Source organism: Chiloscyllium punctatum, chromosome 8 (assembly GCF_047496795.1).
Source record: "Chiloscyllium punctatum isolate Juve2018m chromosome 8, sChiPun1.3, whole genome shotgun sequence".
NCBI lineage: Eukaryota > Metazoa > Chordata > Chondrichthyes > Orectolobiformes > Hemiscylliidae > Chiloscyllium > Chiloscyllium punctatum.
Window position 1 is genome coordinate 61430218 of NC_092746.1, and position 21016 is coordinate 61451233.

The following is a 21016-nucleotide window of genomic DNA, read 5'->3' on the forward strand; positions in this document are numbered from 1 at the left end:
TGTTTTTCAGACTGGAGGCCTGTGACCAGTGGAGTGCCACAAGGATTGGTGCTGGGTCCTCTACTTTTTGTCATTTACATAAATGATTTTATTGCAAGCATAAGAGGTACAGTTAGTAAGTTCACTGATGACACCAAAAGAGGGTTGTCTCAGATTACAACAGGATCTTGACCAGATGGGCCAGTGGGCTGAGAAGTGGCAGATGGAGTTTAATTCAGATAAATGCGAGGTGCTGCATTTTGGGAAAGCAAACCTTAGCAGGACTTATACACTTAATGGTAAAGTCCTAGGGAGTGTTGCTGAGCAAAGAGACCTTGAAGTGCAGGTTCATAGCTCCTTGAAAGTGGAGCCTCAGGTAGATAGGATAGTGAAGAAGGCGTTTGGTCAGAGTATTGAGTACAGGAGTTGGGAGGTCATGTTGCGGCTGTACAGGACATTGGTATGGCCACTGTTGGAATATTGCGTGCAAGTCGGTCTCCTTCCTATCAGAAAGATGTTGTGAAAGTTGAAAGGGTTCAGTAAAGATTTACAAGGATGTTGCTAGGGTTGGAGGATTTGAGCTATAGGGAGAGGCTTAACAGGCTGGGGCTGTTTTTCTGGAGTGTCGGAGGCTGAAGGATGACCTTACAGAGGTTTACAAAATTTTGAGGGGCATGGATAGGATAAATAGGCAAAGTCTTTTCCCTGGGGTCGGGAAGTCCAGAACTAGAGGGCATAGGTTTAGGGTGAGAGGGGAAAGATATAAAAGAGACCTAAGGGGCAACGTTTTCTGCAGAGGGTGGTACGTGTATGGAATGAGCTGCCAGAGAAAGTGGTGGAGGCTGGTACAATTACAACATTAAGAGGCATTTGGATGGGTATATGAATAGGAAGGGTTTGGAGGGATATGGGCCGGGTGCTGGCAGGTGGGACTAGATTGGGTTGGGATATCTGGTCGGCATGGACGAGTAGGACCGAAGGGTCTGATTCCATGCTGTACATCTCTGACTCTAATCAATGGAAACAATTTCTATCAATTAGTCTATAACAGACATCAAGCAAGAAACATCTCTGGTACTGGAAAGCCTTTAGAATGAATAGGTCCAAAATAATCTATTATTTCTAAGCATGTTATACATAACAGATGTCATGTCTCAAATGACTACACTGTCGGTTCTGCTATAATGAGTGTTTCTCCAACTCAAATTGGTTTTACTGTGATTGAAGAATTTACACCATAATTTGTAGAACACAAACTTTCCTTACCTGTACCAGCTATAATGTGATTCTGGCCCCACTAGTTTAAATGGCATGGCTATTGCATGATTTTCTTATAATGGGAGATTGCACAAGAATGGAACTACAGGTCGTTCTACTATAACACACATTTTGTTAACACAAATTCGCTATAACGTGATTGACAAATTGAGGACATTGCTTCTAAAATGTAAACCTTTAAAATGTGTTTGGCTGTAACTTTATTCCATTCCCAACTCTTCAAGTGCTGTTCTAAACCTTAAGTTTTCTATAATGCAAGTTTACACAAGAATGCAAACGTTGTGTTTAGAAGAACTACCTATGTTGTGTTATATCAGAACTGACTGTACATTAAAATATTATTTTATTAAACAAATCTAAATTATTTGCATTTCTTTAACTCAACACTAGTTGCTTCCTTCATTTTCCCAAGGATTCTGATTGAACACTCACTCAGTGAACTCTGCCTCTGCCAGTGAACAGCCACTCTGCTGGCATATTTGCAGGTGGGGACATGTCAAACAGAATGGGTGGCTAGCCAGCTGCCTTGCTGCTCAGCTATAATCTGTATCACATTATAATCTGGGTGGGAAAACCCAGCTAGCCAGCTAATTAAAGGCCTGCTAAGATGTGCACCATCACTATATGTTGGGTGTCAGAAGATGAAATGAAAAATGCCAGCCTATGTTTTCACAACTTCAAGGGGCGAAGTAGGTACCTGCTTTAGGGATAGCTTATGTCCATTGGAGGTAACTCAAGATGCATCCCCAACTTGTAGTTGCTTTCCCTCATCCTCCCTGGGCTCCAAAACACCATGTGCCTAGTTGTCTCACTTGACTTACCTTAGTCCAGTATCCATATTGTCTTTTATCCAGTATTTCCCTGCAGTCCCAGCATGGCCATTACTTGTTCTAATGCTAATAGGATCACTTTGCTGAGGGCTAATCAGATTGGTGGCAGCTCTCAAGGGCAGGAATTGCTCATTATAGTTTAATTTTCTCATCCTTTCAATTATTCTGGTTGGTCCTGATAGTTTATTGCTTGCTATAATATCTTTGTGGTACAGCAAGCAATAGTGCTAAACAATTTTTAATTTTAGAAGTAATAATTCAATTACCCATGAAGTAGATCTCTGGTTATCATTGCCATTTTAAAAAATCAACCAAAATCAGTAAGAAGATGAATTTCCGATAATAAATGACATAAACTAGTTGACCTGAACAAACACCAGAGGGCACTCTTTAACACTACATGATCAAACTTTTTGAGAGAAGACAATGGTACAGGAATAACACCATAAGATGAGTAATCCACAGATCCAAACTGATTCAAATCTACCACTGCAGTTGGTGGGAGCTAAATTCAATTGAATATTTGTAAGCTTCAGACACTGAAGAAGTTTGGGCTGAAATGCAGCAAGACCCTGACATCATTCACAGTTAGACATATTGATAAGAGTTAAGCAAATTTTGTGCCATGCAACAGGCAACCAATGACCATCCCCACCAAACGAGGAACCCCATGATCAACAGTGTCTCAGAAACTGAACTCGAACAGATCAGAAGTTATGACTTCTAAGGTGAGAATCCCATTTCCTGTTTCTGCAATGTCTGTTCATCATTTATCAAGCACAAATCAGGAGTGTGAAGAAACACTCTTCACTTTCCTGACACTTGAGACTTAACATTATCACGAAGAAGCAATCTGCTTGGTCATTAACCCCTCCATCAACTTAAATATTTCCACAGCAGGTGCACAGTGGTAGGTAGCAGTGTGCAATATATATATTTTTATGAGAAGTACCCAGTAACTCACCTTCAGCAGTACTTTCCAAACCCATGTCCTCCACTATCACAACGTATGGGAACATCACCATCTGTGAGCTATTCTTCAAACCACACACTATCTATCTATGCTGTGGGATCAAAAACAACATTTTCTTAACAGCACTGTGGCAGTGAAGTGTCTCTTGAACTGCTGCAGTGTTTCAGGTATAAGGACAACTACAGTGATGTTAGGAATGAGTCCCAGGATTTTGACCTAGTAACAGGAAGAGAAATTCAACATAGTTTTAAATGAGAAGGGTGTGTGCTTGGAGGAGAACTTGCAGATGGTGGCAGTCCCATACACCATGTTTTAGGTGCTGGAAGTTGTGGGTTGGGAATGTGCTATTACTGGAGCCTTGGTGAGTCACTGTAGGGTGTCTTGTAGATGGTGTACATTGCTGTCACTGTGCATTAGTGGTGAAGACAATGAATGAAGATAGTCAATGTAGTGCCAATACAGATGCTTTGCAGATGATGTCAAGCTTCTTGAGAGTTACTGGAGCTGCACTTATCCAGGCAAGTGGAGAGTATTCTATCAGACTTCTGACTTGTGCCTTTTTGATAGTAGACAGCTATTGGGGAAACAGGTGGTGAGTTACCTGCTATAGAGTTCCTAGCCTCTGACCTGCTTTTGTAGCCACATTGTATATTTTGCTGATATAGTTCAGATCTCGTCAATGGTAACCCCAGGAGTTGATAGTGAGGGATTCAGTGATAGTAATGCCGTTGAATGTCAAGGGGCAATGACCATCTCTTAGAGTCATAGAGATGTACAGCATGGAAACAGGCCCTTCGGTCCAACCCATCCATGCCGACCAGATATCCCAACCCAATCTAGTCCCACCTCCTGGCATTTATATGGCACAAATGTTATTTGCCACTTATTAGCCCCAGGCTGGATGTTGTCCAGATGTTGTTGCATTTGGATATGGACTACTTCAGAATCTGAGGAGTCTCCACCTCTGACCTTATGATGGAACGAGGGTCGTTGATGAAGCCGTTGAAGGTAATTTAGCCTAGGACACTACCCTGAGGAACTAAAGGGCTCTTGTGGTGCTGTGGCACTGTCCTGACCTCTAAGTTAAGAGGTTCAAGTCCCACCTGCCCTAGAGATGTCATAATATCTCTGAGCAGGTTGATTAGAAAAAAACAATACTGTAAGGATCTCCAGCATTGAAGTCCTGGAGCTGAGTTAATTGATTTCTAACAATCATAACCTTCCTCTCTGCATCAGGTATGGTTCCAATCAATGGAAAGCTTTCCCCAATTCACACTGACCTAAGTATTACTAGGGGTCCTTGTTGTCATATTTGATCAACAAGGCATAGGTGAGGGGGGAAACATTTAAAAAGGACCCGAGGGGCAACTTTTTCATGCAGAGCGTAGTGCATGTGTGGAATGAACTGCCAGAGGAAGTGGTGGAGGCTGGTACAATTACAACATGTAAGAACCATCTAGATGGGTATATAATTAGAAAGGGTTTAGCGGGATATGGGCCAAGTGTTGGCAAATGGGACTAGATTAGGTTAGGATATCTGGTCGGCATGGACGAGTTTGTCTGACGGGTCTGTTTCCATGCTGTACAGCTCTATGACTCTATGCTGTCTTGAACACCAGTCACTCTATTTCACCTCTGTAGATCAGATTTTTCCATTGTATCATGATGCATTGCAGTAATTCTAAAAAAATGACTCATCACTATCTTTTCAAAGTCCTTTAAGAAGAGCATAGTGTTAAATTTTCCAGAATGCTCAATAACCATATAAAATATAATAAAAGAAATTGCTGACATCATACAACAAAATTGTTGCATCAGGCATTGATTTTTTTTTAAACCAGAGGAAACATCAAAGAAAAAATATCAAAGGGCTTAAGGGACAAGGGAAATCCAAACTGTTCAGTCGTCTTTACCTCCCAAAGCGTCCTTTGCCAGTTTTCATTTTGCAACTAATCTGTGCTTGTCACTTTATGAATAAAATCTTCAGATTGAAGGCAGCAGCCAGACAATTACCATCACACTCCCAGAGCAAGTATACATTTCTCTCACAGGATTTTTGAAACAAAATCTTTTTATTCATTTCATGTATTAGGGAGGACAAAGAGTTATCAATCTCTAAGAAGGACAATCTTAGATCATCTGAGAAATGCTCAAGAGTGTTTTGCCCACTTTCTCCTCCTTGTTTTAAAGCTCACATTAAGTGCAGCTCAGTGATCACTGGCTTCAATGTTGCACCTCACATAAGTGACCATTCTGCATCTATCAAAGTATGAGTGATAGCTAATTCGCCAATGCAAGTTTGATCTTATTTTCGCTTGTTTGCCATACGTGTTGACTTCACAACTCATGATATTGAACAGTAATGATCAAGAGTAGAAATCTGGTTTATCTTGTGTAGTTTAGTGCAACTGAGGCCACTGTCCTACCTGATGTTAGCTAGTTTTGTACAAACTATAGAGCAAACAAGCGATAAGCATTGCTTGTAGCTTAGCTCCACCTAAAGCAATATACAGGAGAAGTTTCAAGGCATCTTTGCAACTATGTACCATGAATCCACATTAATAATAGACATAAACCTTTTCTGAAATGCCAATAATGCTTATTGTTGGCAGAAATCTCTGCCCTTTTACCAATATGATACTGTTACTACATTGATCAACAGTCACAATTAATAAAATTACCTCATTAATCAACTTAGCACATGTAGATGGCATGCTGCATATTTATTTCACAAAGACAGGAGACCTGATTTCTACAATCCAGAACAAATATTTATTATGCAAGTCTACTGGTAATACTGAAACACTCCATTGTGCTAATGCAGGTTTTGAAGAATACCAACCTTATCTGCACACCGAAACTGCAGTTCCTATTCTATTAGTGAGCACGTTTTTTTATAGCTTTAAATTAATCTTTTCTGCCTCATAGCAAGGAAACATAAATCATTCATTAAGGGAAATGTAAGTGAATGACAATGCTCATCGAATATTTGGAGCTTGAAATCAGACTTGTATTTCGATCTCATCAATTCTGATAGTCCTAAAATGAGAACCAGATGGCTTGAAATATTAGTCTCTCTCTTGGTTTTATTGTGACATTACTGGTTGCCCATATTGCAGTTTTTACTTCAGCAAAAATTCACTGTAATCCAGGATTTGTTCCCCTCAAAGTTGCTGCTATTATTCTAAAGGTCATGCACTTACTGTTCATTCCAGACCTGCATTTCAATTGCAAAAATGATACTGACAGTGAAAATAGCACCTCCAAATAAGATGAATTTCAGTCCTGCCCTCAGAGCCTACCTTTATATAAATGACAACTTGTATTAATATATTAACTTACTTCTTGAAAAGTCTTGAAGTGGGTCATTGGGATTCTTCTGGGGAAGGTGGGACCTGAATTGGAGGACTACTAATATCCTGAATAGGAGGTTTGCTAGAGCTCTTCGGGAGGGTTTAAACAAGTTTGGCAGGGGGATGGGGACCAGAACGACAGATCAGAGAATGGGGTAGCTGGTGAACAGGCAGTAACAACATGCAGAGAGCCTGTGAGGAAGGATAGACAGATGATATGGCAAAGTTGCGGTCAGTGTGATGGTTTGAAGTGTGTCTATTTTAATGAAAGAAGTGCGAGGAATAAGGGTGATAAACTTAGAGCATGGATCAGTACTTGGAGCTATGATGTAGTGGCCAGTACGGACACTTGAATATCACAGGGGCAGGAATGGTTGTTGGATGTTCCAGGGTTTAGATGTTTTAAAAGGAATAGGGAGGCAGGTAAAAGAGGTAGGGAGAGTGGCATTGCTAATCAGGAATAGTATCACAGCCGCAGAAAGGGAGGTCATCCAGGAGGGTTTGTTTACTGAGTCAGTTTGGGTGGAAGTCAGAAACAGGAAACGAGCAGTAACTTTATTGGGAGTTTTCTACAGATCCCCCAAAAGCAACAGAGACATGGACGAGCAGATTGGGAGGCAGACTTTAGAAAGGTGCAAAAGTAACAGGGTTATTGTCATGGGTGACTAACTTTCCTTTAACTTTGATTGGAACCTCCTTAGTTCAAATAGATTGGATGGAACAGTTTTTGTCAGGTATGTCCAGGAAGGATTCCTGACTCAATATGCAGATAGGCCAACTAGAGGGTAAGTGATATTGGATTTGGTACTTGGCAATGAACCAGGCCAGGTGTCAGATCTCTCGGTGGGAGAGCATTTCGGTGATAGTGATCACAACTCCCTGACCTTTACTATAGCCATAGGAGCAGATAGTATGGGAAAGTATTTAATTGGAGGAATGGGAATTACAATGCTATTAAGCAGGAGCTGGGAGCATAAATCAGGAGCAGATATTCTTAGGAAAATTCACAACAGAAATATGGAGGTTGTTTAGAGAGCATTTGCTGTGAGTGCAATATAGGTTTGTCCCACTGAGGCAAGGAAGGGATGGCAGCGTGAAGGAACCTTGGATGATAAGTGATGTGAGACATCTAGTCAAGAGGAAGAAGGAAGCTTAGATTGAGGAAGCAAGGATCAGACAGGGTTCCAGATGGTTACAAGTGGCCAGGAAGGAACTGGAGAATGGACTTAGAAGAGTTAGAAAGGGACATGAAAAAGCCTTAGCAGGTAGGATTAAGGAAAACCCCAAGGCTTTTTACATTTATGTCAGGAACAAGAGGATGGCCAGAGTGAGGGTAGGGCCAATCAAGGATAGTGGAGGGAATTTGTGCCTGCAGCACAGGGGAGGGGAGGTCCTTAATAAATGCTTTGCTTCAGTATTCACTAGTGAGAGGGACATTGTCGTTTGTGAGGACAATGCGAAACAGGCTGATACACTCGAACAGGTTGATGTTAAGAAGGAAGATGTGCTGGAAATTTTGAAAAACATGAGGATACATAAATCCCTAGACCAGACGGAATATACCCAAAGTTGCTACAGGAAGCGAGGGAATAGACTACTGTCTCTATGGCGATGATCTTTGTATCCTCATTGTCCATTGGAATAGTACAGATGATTGGATTGTGGCAAATGTTATTTCCTTGTTCAAGAAAGGGAACAGGGAGAATCCTGAGAATGACAGACCAGTCAGTCTTATGTTGGTGGTGGGCAAATTATTGGAGAGGATTCTGAGAGACAGGATTTATGATTATTTGGAAAAGCATAGCTTGATTAGAGATAGTCAGCATGGCTTTGAGAGGGGCAAGTGTTACCTCACAAGACTTATTGAATTCTTTGTGGATGTGATAAAACAAATTGATGGAGATAGAGCAGTGGATATAGTGTATATGGATTTTAGCAAGGTGTTTGATAAGGCTCCCCATAGTAGGCTTATTTAGAAGGTAAAGAGGCATGGGTTACATGGAAATTTGGCTGTCTGGATACAGAATTAGCTGGCTCTTAGAAGACAAGAGGGTGGTTGTAGATGGAGCTTGGTGACCAGTGATGTTGTTTTCTGGGACTTCTGCTCTTTGTGATTTTTATAAATGACTTGAATGATGAAGTAGAAGAATGAGTTAGTAAGTTTGCTGATAACACAAAGGTTGTTGGAGTTGTGGATAGTGTGGAGAACTGTTGTAGGTTGCAATGGGACATTGATAGGATGCAAAGCTGGGCTGAGAAGTGACAGATGGGGTTCAACCTGGAAAATGTGAAGTGATTCATTTTGGAAGGTCAAATTTGAATGAAGATTACAGGGTTAAAGGCAGGATTCTTGGCAGTGTGGAGGAACAGAGGTGTCCATGTCCATAGATCCCTCAAAGTTGCCACCCACGTTGATAGAGCTGTTAAAAAGGCATATAGTGTGTTGGCTTTCATGAGCAGGAGGATTGAGTTTAGGAGCTGCAAGGTTATGCTGCAGCTCTATAAAGCCCTGGTTAGACCACACTTGGAATATTGTATTCAGTTCTGGTTGCCTCATTATAGGAAAGATGTGGCAACTTTAGAGAGGATGCAGGGGAGATTTACCAGGATGCTGTCTGGACTGGATGGTATGTCTTATGAAGAAAGGTTGAGGGAGTGAGGGCTTTTCTCACTGATGAGAGGGGACTTTGCAGAGGTGTTCAAAATGAGGAGAGACATAGATAGAATGGCTAGCCAGAGACATTTTCCCAGGGTAGAAATGGCTATCATGCGGGGACGTAATTTTAAAGTGATTGGAGGAAGGTTTAGGGGAGATGTCAGAGGTAAGTTCTTTACACAGAGAGTGGTGAGTGTGGGGAATGCATTGTCAGTAGTGCTTGTAGAGTCAGAGACATTAGGGCTATTTAAGCCATTCTTGGATAGGCACATGGAAGATAGTACAACGTAAGGTATGTAGGTCAGTTTGATCCTACAGTAGGATTAAGGTTGGCACAATATTGAGGGCCAAAGGGCCTGTATTGTGCTGTACTGTTCTGTGTTCTATCTTCTATGTTCTGTGCTACACAGGAGTGAAATCAGACTAAACAATTGTCACCTTGCGAAATAAGGAGACATTTGGACAGATGATGAAGACCTTGGTCAAAGTGGAAGGTTTTAAGCTGTCTTAGTGGATGAGAGCAACATTATAAGTCAGGGAGCCATGGAAAGGGAATTCCAAAGTTCTGGGCTTGAATAGGTCAAGACATTGTTGCTAATTGTGACATTACTATGTCTTTAAGAGGTTTATTTTGTTCTTTTTTTATCGAAGAAAGTTTGTAACAAAGCTGACGAGCAGTCTGTTCCAAAGCCAATAAAATAAACAGCTTGTGAGGCCTTGGGGTTTGTTTTAAAGTTGGAACAGAAGAAGCAGCCTGAAGGGGTGGGGTCAAGATTGGAAATAGGATGTTTTTAAATTTATACCTTCAGAAACAGTTGCTGGGGTTTTGAAGCTGGATGTGGAAGCTCTTATTCCCCTCTCTATTGCAGCTAAAAGCTGGGGTTCTGTTCCTGCTGCTAGAATTGCATGCAATCTATTTTACTGAATTTGTCTTTGCCAAGAGTGTGTTTTTGGGATATTATTATATTGGAACGATTGATTAGTAGTAGTTAATGTTTCTATACTATTTTGTTAAGCATTGAGTTACAGCAAAGCTAATTCTTTTCCTTTATTTTTATTTTGTCTGTAATTTAATTGTGATGCATGAATAAAGTATATTTTATTTCAAGCTTGGCAGTTTGATCAATCAAATTGCATCCACGATACAATATCTTACACTGACATTTAAAATAAGAAAAGTTAGGATCTACACTATCTTCTTGATATATTTTGAGGAGGTTTGGTCTGATCCATTACAAAATGTTGAATTAATGAATTGAGGAATGCACAGGATATGAGGACCAGAGTCCCACAGAGTTTCCAGGAGATGTTAGACTGAAGAAAGGTGATAAGGTAGGAATGCCCAAGGCTTGTAGTTGGGTTTGAAAACAAGCAATGCAAACATAAAATCTAGGGCTTTGGTGGGTGAGGAGCCAATGTAGGTCAGCAACATGGATTGAACAGAACAACAGTATCAGTTAAAAGAGAACCTAGCAGTCTTATTAATCATAAATAGTAAAGGATTAGTGAAAGGATGGGTCAGATCATTTATTGCCCAAAACGTAATATGAGAGCTTAACTAAAGTGCTAACTGCATGTTTTACATCTGCCTTCAATAGACGAATATGTTGCCAACAAAACAGGAAAGGATAAGGCAGTACAAATATTGCCTTAGAGTAAAATAGGTCACAAAGGAGGAAGAGATTCATTCTTTCAAAATCAGCTGTTTAAAAATTGTAATTGTTGCAAAAGTGAACATTTTCAGAATGTGCCACGTATATCTGTATTTAATAATTTGGCCGTTCTAAAAGTAGAAATGTTATCTGATCCCAATGGGAGACATCCTAAACTAACTAAAGAAAGCAAGGATGGAAATTGCGTCAGTTCTGGTCCCAAACTTCCAATCCTCCATGTATATGGATGTAGTACTAGAGGGCTGGAGGATTCCAATCTCTGTTTGGACATGGAAGAGGGAAATATTTGGCAAATACATGCCATCCAGCCTTATAATGGTGATGGGGAAGCGTTTCGAGACAGTAATCGGGGACAAAAATTAAATGGCATTTGGAAAAGAATGCACTAATAAATAAATGTCAGCATTGATTTGTTGAAGGCAAATTTGTATTTGACTAATGTGTTTGAGATTACTGATGAAGATATATAGAGGTTTGCTGAGGATAATGCAGGTGTATTGTGTATATTGAGATTCAAAATGCTTTTGGAATGTGTCATGACATCAATGAAAGGTTATTGACCCAAACTGTCTGTTTCTCTCTAAGCTGCTGTCTGACCTGTTTGGGATTTTTAGCATTTTCTATTTTTACTTTTGCATCACATAGTTAACTATTTGAAAGCTGGCAAAATTAAAGCTTTAGTGGTAGCCTGGCTACAGTATTAACTAAATGACTGACAATAGAAAATAATGATAAGTGCTTATTTTTCAAACTGGAAAGAGGCATAGAGTGGTTTCAGCCTAAGGTCACTATTTAAAGCATGGGACTTACTAATGTATATTAATGATTTGGACTTGTGTAGACAGAGAATAAATCAAAAGTTTTGCATGAAACATGGAAATGTAATAGAAAATGAGAATAATAACACATTTTTGGTGGACAGAAGTGGATTGGAGATGAGCAATCATTTTGATGAAGTGTAATGCGTGAAATGATATACAGTCCTAGGAAAAATGAGCAGAGACAACTTGAAATGAAAAAGAAAACAATTTAAAGGGGTTGAAGGAGCAAGAAGACCTTGTGGGTGTCAATACTAAAAAACCTTGGAGATGCCATGTCAAATTCAGAAAGTCCTATAAAAGTATACGGGATACTTGGATTTGTTAATAAAAGAATAGCATTTAAAACCAAGGAAATTATGCTTAACACTTATTAAATATATCAGGCCTCAGTAGAAGCACTGAGCTTATTTCTGAGCATAACACTCGAGGAAATTTGTCAAGATTTAGGAATGGATGCCATGGGATTTTATACACTGGAATGAGAGAGTTTTGTTATGTCAAGAGGTGGAGATTTGTTCCTTAAAGCAGGTAGAGAAGGTAATTTGAGATTTTGGCGAGTCATTCAAAATCGTGAATTGGTTGATGGAGTGAGTAATACGAAACTGTCTCCAGCGGCAGGATGATTGGACTATGAAAATCTGATTCTAATGAGTTCTTTTCTTACCTTCCCCTAAACTAATCAGCTTTGCTCAAAACCTGTGCTTTACAGAGTTAATAATACCAAACTGTCAGTGTTACCACTGTCACTGCATTGAAACTGGCAGCGATTTCAATTGTGTGAAATAGCATTGAAAACCAAACTTCTTCAAAGGTTGCAATGTAGAGAAACATTCCAGATCACAACTAATGAACTTAGGTAATGATAAAATCTTCCACTCTTACACAGCTGGTCTCATTCTAAAAACCTGTGGGTGATTTGTTGACAAGGCTGCACTGAGGCTTTTAATGGAGTACTAGCTTCATAACTGCAGCTAAATGCTCCCTCTACCAAATTTCTTGTTGTGACAAAAACATCCACATTTAAAAAACAAAATATATTTTTTCAAGTTTTCTTTATTTTAGCTTCTATTGTAACCCAAACATCATCTTATATTTCACCACCTAAATTTTTAAATTAAAAATGAAAAGATTCAGTGCTTTGGCCTTACTAATTTTCTGACTTTAAGAATATGTCAATGTGATTGAATGGATGCTCTGTAGGTTGACATCATCACTGCATGTGAGAAGATTCCTGAGAGTTAGCATTTGATTTAGACTGCATTGTGATGGGGGAAGTCTGCATCACAGAATTTGCTGGATTTTCACAGGCAATTTTCTTTGAGGTTATTGGCTACTGTTCTATCACTGACTGTAAAATCTGCGTGAATATATTTTTGGAGGATAAATATTAGTTCACATCATTCACACTTACCGACAACTCTCCCCAGGAACAGTGTCTTCAGAGAGTTAAACTTGATATCTGTAGATGGTGGCAGGCTGTAAGGTACTGCAGGATAATGGTCCAGCTGAACAAAGATGAAAGTAAAAAGATACAAAAGAATTAGATCATATTGTAATGATATTTAGTGGAAAACTGTGCTTGCTAGGCTCTTTCTCAAGCAGTCTTATTTTTCAGAGGCAGACATTGTGGCACTGCAGCTATTTGCACAGGTCCCTCAGACTCCTTTCTGATAACATCAATAAAACTTTATGGGCTGTGGAGGTAGTGGCCTGTGGTTTTGACTGATCCCAAGGAATTAACACACACTGTGTCAAAAACCTAGCAGTGTTCGGCAAACACGTTTTTCCCCTTAGTGATAATAACTTAAATTACTGACACCTTTTCAGATGGGAAAAACAGAATATGTCAATAATACAATACATGAACATGAACTCATTGATTTTCAAAATTATAATCTCTCTTTTATCAAAATATTAAATATCACAATATTTTCCAGATTGTTCACTTGGGATTTTATAGCACAATTAGATAACAAAGGCTGTGTAATGTTCTGATAAACGATAAGCACAAAGCTTTCAGTAAACTCCATTTTAACTTAGTAACATTGTGGAATGCTTGCATAGCTGCGAATTTAGCCAAAGATTTCTTACACTGGATAAATAATTCTAGTATAGTGATTTTTCATGTAACTATATATACTACATTGATGTATAAACTTAAATTAATTACATCTCATTTATATACATTACAAAAGTGACTTTAAAACAATCCAGTTGGCACTAAAACAATCTTCAGACATCCTGAGAATGTGAAAGACACTATATATATATGTGAAGCTATTTTACATCTGATTATACAATAGTCCTGATTAATTGGCAAGCATGATGTGAATCATTATGTTTTACCAACCAAATGGATAGAATGTATAGCAATGAAGAAAACCACCTCAATGCAAGGTTCATATAAAGTACAAAAGATTAAAGGAAGTTATTTTTACTAACTGAAGCATATTTGAAGTGATTTATAATAGAGCTGTCTAATTGGCAAGCCAAAAGTGATAATTAGTCAGATTAAAATATCAACTTGCGTTTTCTGGAGAAGCACTCAACAAACCATTTTGTAATGAAAGTCCAAAGAAATGAAAAACATTTTGACAGATGCATTGTTTTAATTATGTAATCTTTAAGATTTTCTATCTTGGTGACATTTTTAGCTCATTTTCTTTATTTAATTCAGGTCCCAAAAGTCAATGTTTTTTATTTTGGAGATAAAGTGAAGAGTGGGGGACGGACAAAGGGTAGATGGTTGAATTCCTTTGTTCTTTGCAATCTGAACAAAGAACATATAGTAGTAGGTAGTAGTTGTCATAGTAATAGTAGTAGCAGATGCATGTCTGACTCTTGTAGTATCTAATGATCAATTGTAAGTTCAAAAGATTCTATCCCAAATGGGATCCTTCCTCATATTTTAGACCACAATAATTTCCTTGAGCAAAATAATTTCTCTGCTGATTAGTGCTGAGCTATGGATATCATACAAACTAATCTCCTATGGGATGAGATTTTCAGAATTTATGGTTTAAATTTTACTCTTTCCTTGGAGGAGAGACTGTGAGTTGCACCCATAGCCATCACCCTTCTGTCAATAATATCTTACAAGTGGCAGGTTTAGTGGTGGGCAGCCCATCAGCCTGTAGGCCAATAGTGGCCCTAAGTCGCTAATGGCCACTAAAAGGCACCAAGCTCCATCACTGGTATTTGGCAGAGGTGTGAAAAAGCATACCATGTGGCAAAGCAGCCAAGCTCAATTGTGCAGGAAGACTGGGCCCCTATAGCTGAGGCAAATCGACATTTTGGGCAAAAGCCCTTCATCACAAATGACGCAGGGAGCCTCCGCAGTGGAGAGACAAATGGGAGGGGGTTGGGGCTGGGGAGAAGGTAGCTAAGAGTACAACAGGTGCATGGAGGTCATTCCCACCTTCTTCCCAGCCCCACCCCCCTCCCATTTATCACTCCACCACAGAGGCTACCTGCCTCATTCCTGATGAAGGGCTTTTGCACGAAACGTCGATTTTCCTGCTCCTTGGATGCTGCCTGACCTGCTGTGCCTTTCCAGCACCACTCTAATCTAGACTCTGATTTCCAGCATCTGCAGTCCTCACTTTCGCCCTGTAGCTCAAACACTCAGTGGCCTACAGATGTCTGTTTTCCCCTCAGCAGCAAAGACCAGCCTTGCTGGAACACTCTGTCCTGGCAATCTACCTAGTCACCCTTTGTTAGCATTTGACTCAGTGGACTTGGGAAGTACTCTCAGTTACCTTTCTTCTGAGTCACCTGCAATATTTCTACTCTGTGCCTTGAGGCAGTGAAGCAGAGGTATGTTTCAGTATGCAGACTGTCACACTTTGATTGTTTTTGGAGGAAATGCAGTTTTCTTCTACATATCTGGTCCCATGCAATCTTCACTGGCCTGTTGATTTCAAGAATATCTAGCATGAAACTTAAGTTGACCTCTGCTAAGGATGAGTTCCCCATCTTAAATGGGTGAGAACATTTGACTTTCTTCTGTATCCCACTTTTGTTTGGTGGTGCAGTCTTTTGGAAATATACTATCAACACACCAGGTTTGAGAGTTTGTTGAGAAGAAATTGAAAATTTTGCTGAGGAGTTGGGACCATTCTGAATGGTAGGTGTGAAATGTTTTGATACCGACAAATGTCATCATGAGGTGCTGCATTTTAATATTGATGTGTTTTTAATATTAGGGATGTGCCCTTTAAAGGTAAATTAATATTTTCTTTGACCATTCTTTAGTAGCTGTCAATATATGTTTCAATGAAGAAAGTATTTTATTATATAACAAAGCATTTTAAAATAAACGTCCTCTGCTGTCTTATTTTTGTGCACTGATTTAAGCAGTCTGGCAGTTCTGGCTGTTTACAAAACTTTGCTTCTGAAGATAGAATAAATAATTGGTCTGTTCTTTCCCTCCATGATTGGCAGGCACACTGTTTTAAAATGGAAATAAATCTTTATTTTGTCAATAAATCTGGAATGTTTTGTTTTTACAGCTGTTCCGTAATGAATGTTCGGTTGAGTCTCAAAAGCTCTAGCTCAGCTGTTGGTCTCATTGATCTAAGAACTAGTGAAACTTGCTTGAATGTATAATAACAGATTTGGTCTTTGATCTGTTTTTATTTGTTTATGAACCTGTTAAAACACATGAAGGATTACAGCAATTTTTTTTCCTCAGGTTCTTTTAGTCCAGTATCAATGGCAGTGAATTTGAATTCAGGGTTATCTTAGATTCTTAGATGCTCAATGGTTTGTGGAAGATACATGGTGGGGACGGTGATTAGAGGATGCATGGGAAATTTGGGATGGGTTGGGAGTTGTGAGCAGGCAAGGTGAACCATGAGGGCTGGAGGTGACATGGAGCAGCATGGAGGAATAAAAGTGGGCATGAGGTGGTATTGGGGAATGTTAGGTGGCATCGGATGATATGAGGGCATGTGAGATTTTGAGGGAGTGAGGTGTGAGATTAGGAGATTTTTAAATGGTATTAGTAGCTGGGTTGCTGTGTTGGAGAATAGAGGTGGGTCAATTCACACCTATATTTCTCCATTGCTACTTACAAGATGCATGGCAAACCCAAGCCCAATGTGAAAAGTTCAAAGTCCCTGTAATGTGACACATGGGTCAGGTGTAGTTTTTATGAGCTGCACAACTGTGTAGGTCATATTTTTCTGAACTAGATGAAATCCTGCCTGAGAGGTGTGGAATCTACGACTTTAGGAAATTCATTGCCTCAACTCGTACAGTAGGATTATGGCTTCCACAGTAAATGGAGACAAGCTTGTCTCTAACTATATGGACTAACACTTTAATGTCAAATTTAGAACAGTCACTCGCAGCCCAACAATGAGACAACATGCTTATCCCATTAGTCCAAACTGGATTTAAGCCCAGGTCCTAGAGATGAAAGATATGCTCTTCTTCACTATGATACTCAATTCCCCACATACATGCATCTCTGAATCACAACTGAGTCATTGATTTGATATTGTTTTAAAGAATTCTTTGTATCCCTAATTTTACATACGTAGAATGTGTTCAGAGATGGTTTATTATAATAGTACGTGGAAATGGTGGATTATCTTACGAGAAAAGGTTGGACAGTGTGCTGGAGTTTAGAAGAATAAGAGACAATTTGATTGAATTAATGAGATCCTGAGAGCACATCTAAGGCAGATGTGGAGACAATGTCTCCTCTTGTGAGAGAATTTAGAACAAGGGATGATTGATTAAAAATAAATGGTCACCCATTTAAGATATAGGTAAGGAGAATGTTTTCTCACAGTTTGCCACTGGTTTTTGGAACTCCTTTCCTCAAAAGGTAGTGAAAGTAGAGACTTTGAATATTTTTAAGGCTGAGCTAGATAGAATATTGATGAGTGAGGTGGGGAAAGGTTACGGTGGCAGGTCAAAATGTGGAGTAACCAGATCATCCACAATCGTTTTGTACGTGAGGGCTGATGTGAGGGGACGAAAGACCTTTTTAGAATCCCTGCAGTGTGAAAACAGGTCATTTGGCCCAACAAGTCCACACCAACCCTTCAAACAGTAACCCACCCAGACCCATTCCCCTATCGTATTACTCTACATTTACCCCTGACTAATGCACCCAACCTAGACTATGGGCAATTTAGCAGGGCCAGTTGATCTGACCTGCACATCTTTGGGTTGTGGGAGGTACCTGGAGCACCCAGAGGAAACCCATGCAGACATGGGGAGAATGTGCAAACTCCACACAGACGCCCAAAGCTGGAATCAAACCTGGGTCCCTGGCACTGTGAGGCAGCTGTCTTCTTCTAATTCATATGTACGGTTAAGTACTTGATGCATTTCTCTCACTGTTCTTTCATATCTCTTGTTTTTTTTCTCTCTTCAGCTAAGCTTTACTTCTCAGTCCATATTTCTCTCTCTGTACTGAAACCCTCCTTCTTCTTCATTCCCACTTCTTTTTCAATTATTAAACCATATCGGTAAAGGAGGTAAATGGCTGGGCCAGGCATTCACTAAGGTCCTAGATATACAGTTGACCAAGTCATGCCGTGACCTCCTCATTCTCTCAGCAACATCTCACACAAGGAGTGAGGACAGAGTCAAAAAATAGTTTCCAGTCCTTGGTCCATAGCACTGAAGATGGTAGTACTTCAAGAGAAAAATAAGTTTTTCTTGAAAGTGTGATGAGGGTTTCAGTCTCTTCCACCCTTTCAGCAAGTTACTTTCAGTGACTTGACCCCTGCAACCACACTATTTCTGTAGTTTGGACATCAAAAGTCTGTCCTGCATCTGGAATTGCCCAAAGTTCATGCCCGACCAAAAGGTTCGCAGGAAGAAATACAAGACAGAAACCGTCACTAAGGTATCCAAGGCAGAGAGGCTTGAGTGACAAACAATCCTGAGACTTTTTAACAAATTGGATTCAATTTTCTGGTCTGTATCCAAGGGACTACTCAACATGTTCTCCAGTATTGATTTTCCCTATTTCACTCTGGCCTTCAAGCTTATACCATCCAAATGGATATGTGGCATCCAGTAAGAGTGAAACCATTCAAACCGGTCATCTAGCCAATCAGCTTGAAGATCTCTAACAATGAACAAAACAGTAAGCTAAAGTCATGGATTTTGATAAATCATTTTGCAGAAAATAAAATAAAGATTTGGATCAGACATAAATGATTAAGGTAGAAGCTCAAATATCATAAATGAACCTTCCAGGTTTTTTTGGTAATATCGTGCAATTTTATCATGCAAAGGAGGGTATGAAAATCGGCACTGATAAAACTAATCTTTCAGGGCCCAGAGAAGTTGTTCACAGAAAATATAATATACTAAACTATTAATATCTCAGTTACCCCTGTATTTAAGAAGACTTAACATTTTCAATGATTTTGAATGAGAATAGCTTGCAAAAAGCTAAATTCAAATAAGTTCAATGACTGTGTGTCAGCTGTATCCATGAAGGCTAAGAAAGCATACTGTTCGAAGAGCAACATATCAGTGACAGTATATCCCGGCAGTCAGGTTGTTCTGAGCATGTGCAGATACCAGAAGCTTGGACTTTCCTTCTATAACACGCATCAATGTTCCATTCAGTACTGGATCAGATGACATCCTGTTCTGACTGCTTCTCTCTGAAATGGATAATTTAGACTACTAATGGCTGTGGTTTTGTTAGAATTTGATTCCGTTTATGAACTATTGATATCCTATTATTTTCAAATTCAGAACTGACGAAAATAAGAAGTGCTCTGATTTCCAAATGTAATGGGACTCTTGTCTTAAAGTTATTTCTCTGGAACAATGACCAAATATCTTGTGAGGGGACATAAATTTGCTACTTTCTGTCCATTTATTTTTATGATCTTCATCCTAAAGGTATATTTATTTTAATACACTCTTCTCTTTGTCTTTCCTCCATTTTAGTTCAACTGTCAAGGGGAAAAGGAAAGTGAACAATACACAGCCTTGCAATATTCCTGCGATTACCTTGATCCAGTCTGTGGTACCTGCGTTGGTCTTGGAGAGACAGCTAGAGCTGCCATATTGGGCTTTGAAGTTGTTAAAGATACTGTACTCTCTGGTGATTAGCAGAGTAACTGCTGATTGATACTATCAAAAGCCTTTTTGAAATTAACGATGTTGATAACAAGTGCCTTTGAACACTCCAGGATCTCCTCCATGATATTCCAGAGTATAACAATATGCTCACAGTATGATCTACCATCTTAGAAACCTATCTGTTCTTCACAAAGAAAATTATCCAATTCTGCTTTAAATTTGTTGAGCAGTGCTGTGTTAAAGACAGATTAAAGAAGGTTACGGCTTGTCTCCAGCTACATGGGACCTCGACCACAGACAACCACCTGATGAAGGAACGGCGCTCCAAAAGCTAGTGCTTCCAAATAAACCTGTTGGACAATAACCTGGTGTTGTGTAATTTTAAACACAATCTAGATATATTGAACAGCTCTGTGAGCTCCATTAAGGTATTGTTCTTACCATATTTCAACAGCGCTTCAGGTATCTCATTAACCCCAGGTACCTGTTGTTGGGCAAAGGTGACCTGGTGTAGTACATTTAAGCCGGACCTTCAAGAGTGGGGCCACCTTCGCTGGAGGTGGTTGCCTGGGGCCAGCGCCAGAGGGCTCACTGTCGATGGCCTTGCAAGAGACTGGAGACAAAGTTGTCATAGTCCCAGAGGACTAGGCGAAAGTGAGGACTGCAGATGGTGGAGATCAGAGTCTAGATTAGAGTGGTGCTGGAAAAGCACTGCAGGTCAGGCAACATCCGAGGAGCAGGAAAATTGACATTTCGGGCAAAAACCCTTAATCAGGAATGAGGCTGCTCTCTCATCAGAGAGTGACAGCTGGTGGTGGTTAAACCTGAAGGTCACCATACCGCAGGTAGCGGGGTGGGGGTGTGGTGAGAGGGATGTTGAGTGGGAGTGTCCTGGTGTGAGAATTGAATTACCATTGTTGATGTCCACTCTACATTGCAATCCAGCTGTCCAAACAATTGACTCCCACAGAAGTAACCATATTTTTCAACTCCACACCCCATTACAAATCAGTATAATCCTGTTCATGTTAGAATACTCTCAGATAAGTTGTTTAACTGAATTGAGATGTACCAATAACTGACAGTGACATTTGCATTTGCATCCTATTTTGCAAATTTTATTACTGAATTATATATGCAGTACTGAGAAGGCATTGCATGCTACAACAATAAGTTGAACCATGACATATTTAATTATTTTTTTGATGAATAATTTAAATTAAATTATTTTAATTTAAAATAAGCTTTTAAGGTTTTCTGAGGTTACCATTTCATACCCCACATTTTCATTGTAACCGATATAGGGTTTGAACTGTGGGTCTTTATAATATGTGAGCATTTGAATTAGGAAATAGATGCCTTTCAGCCCCTCAGGCCTGCTCCATA

At 39.6% G+C, this 21016-nt stretch overlaps 1 protein-coding gene across 1 annotated transcript in view; it reads right to left on the reverse strand.

Annotated features, from left to right (window-relative positions):
* Window positions 1-21016, reverse strand: part of LOC140480594 (contactin-associated protein-like 2) — a 2042618-nt gene that overhangs the window by 113634 nt on the left and 1907968 nt on the right. The window contains exon 21 of the mRNA XM_072575654.1: window positions 12975-13068. Within this exon, the coding sequence (XP_072431755.1) occupies window positions 12975-13068 (94 nt within the window). The remainder of the gene's footprint in view (window positions 1-12974; window positions 13069-21016) is intronic.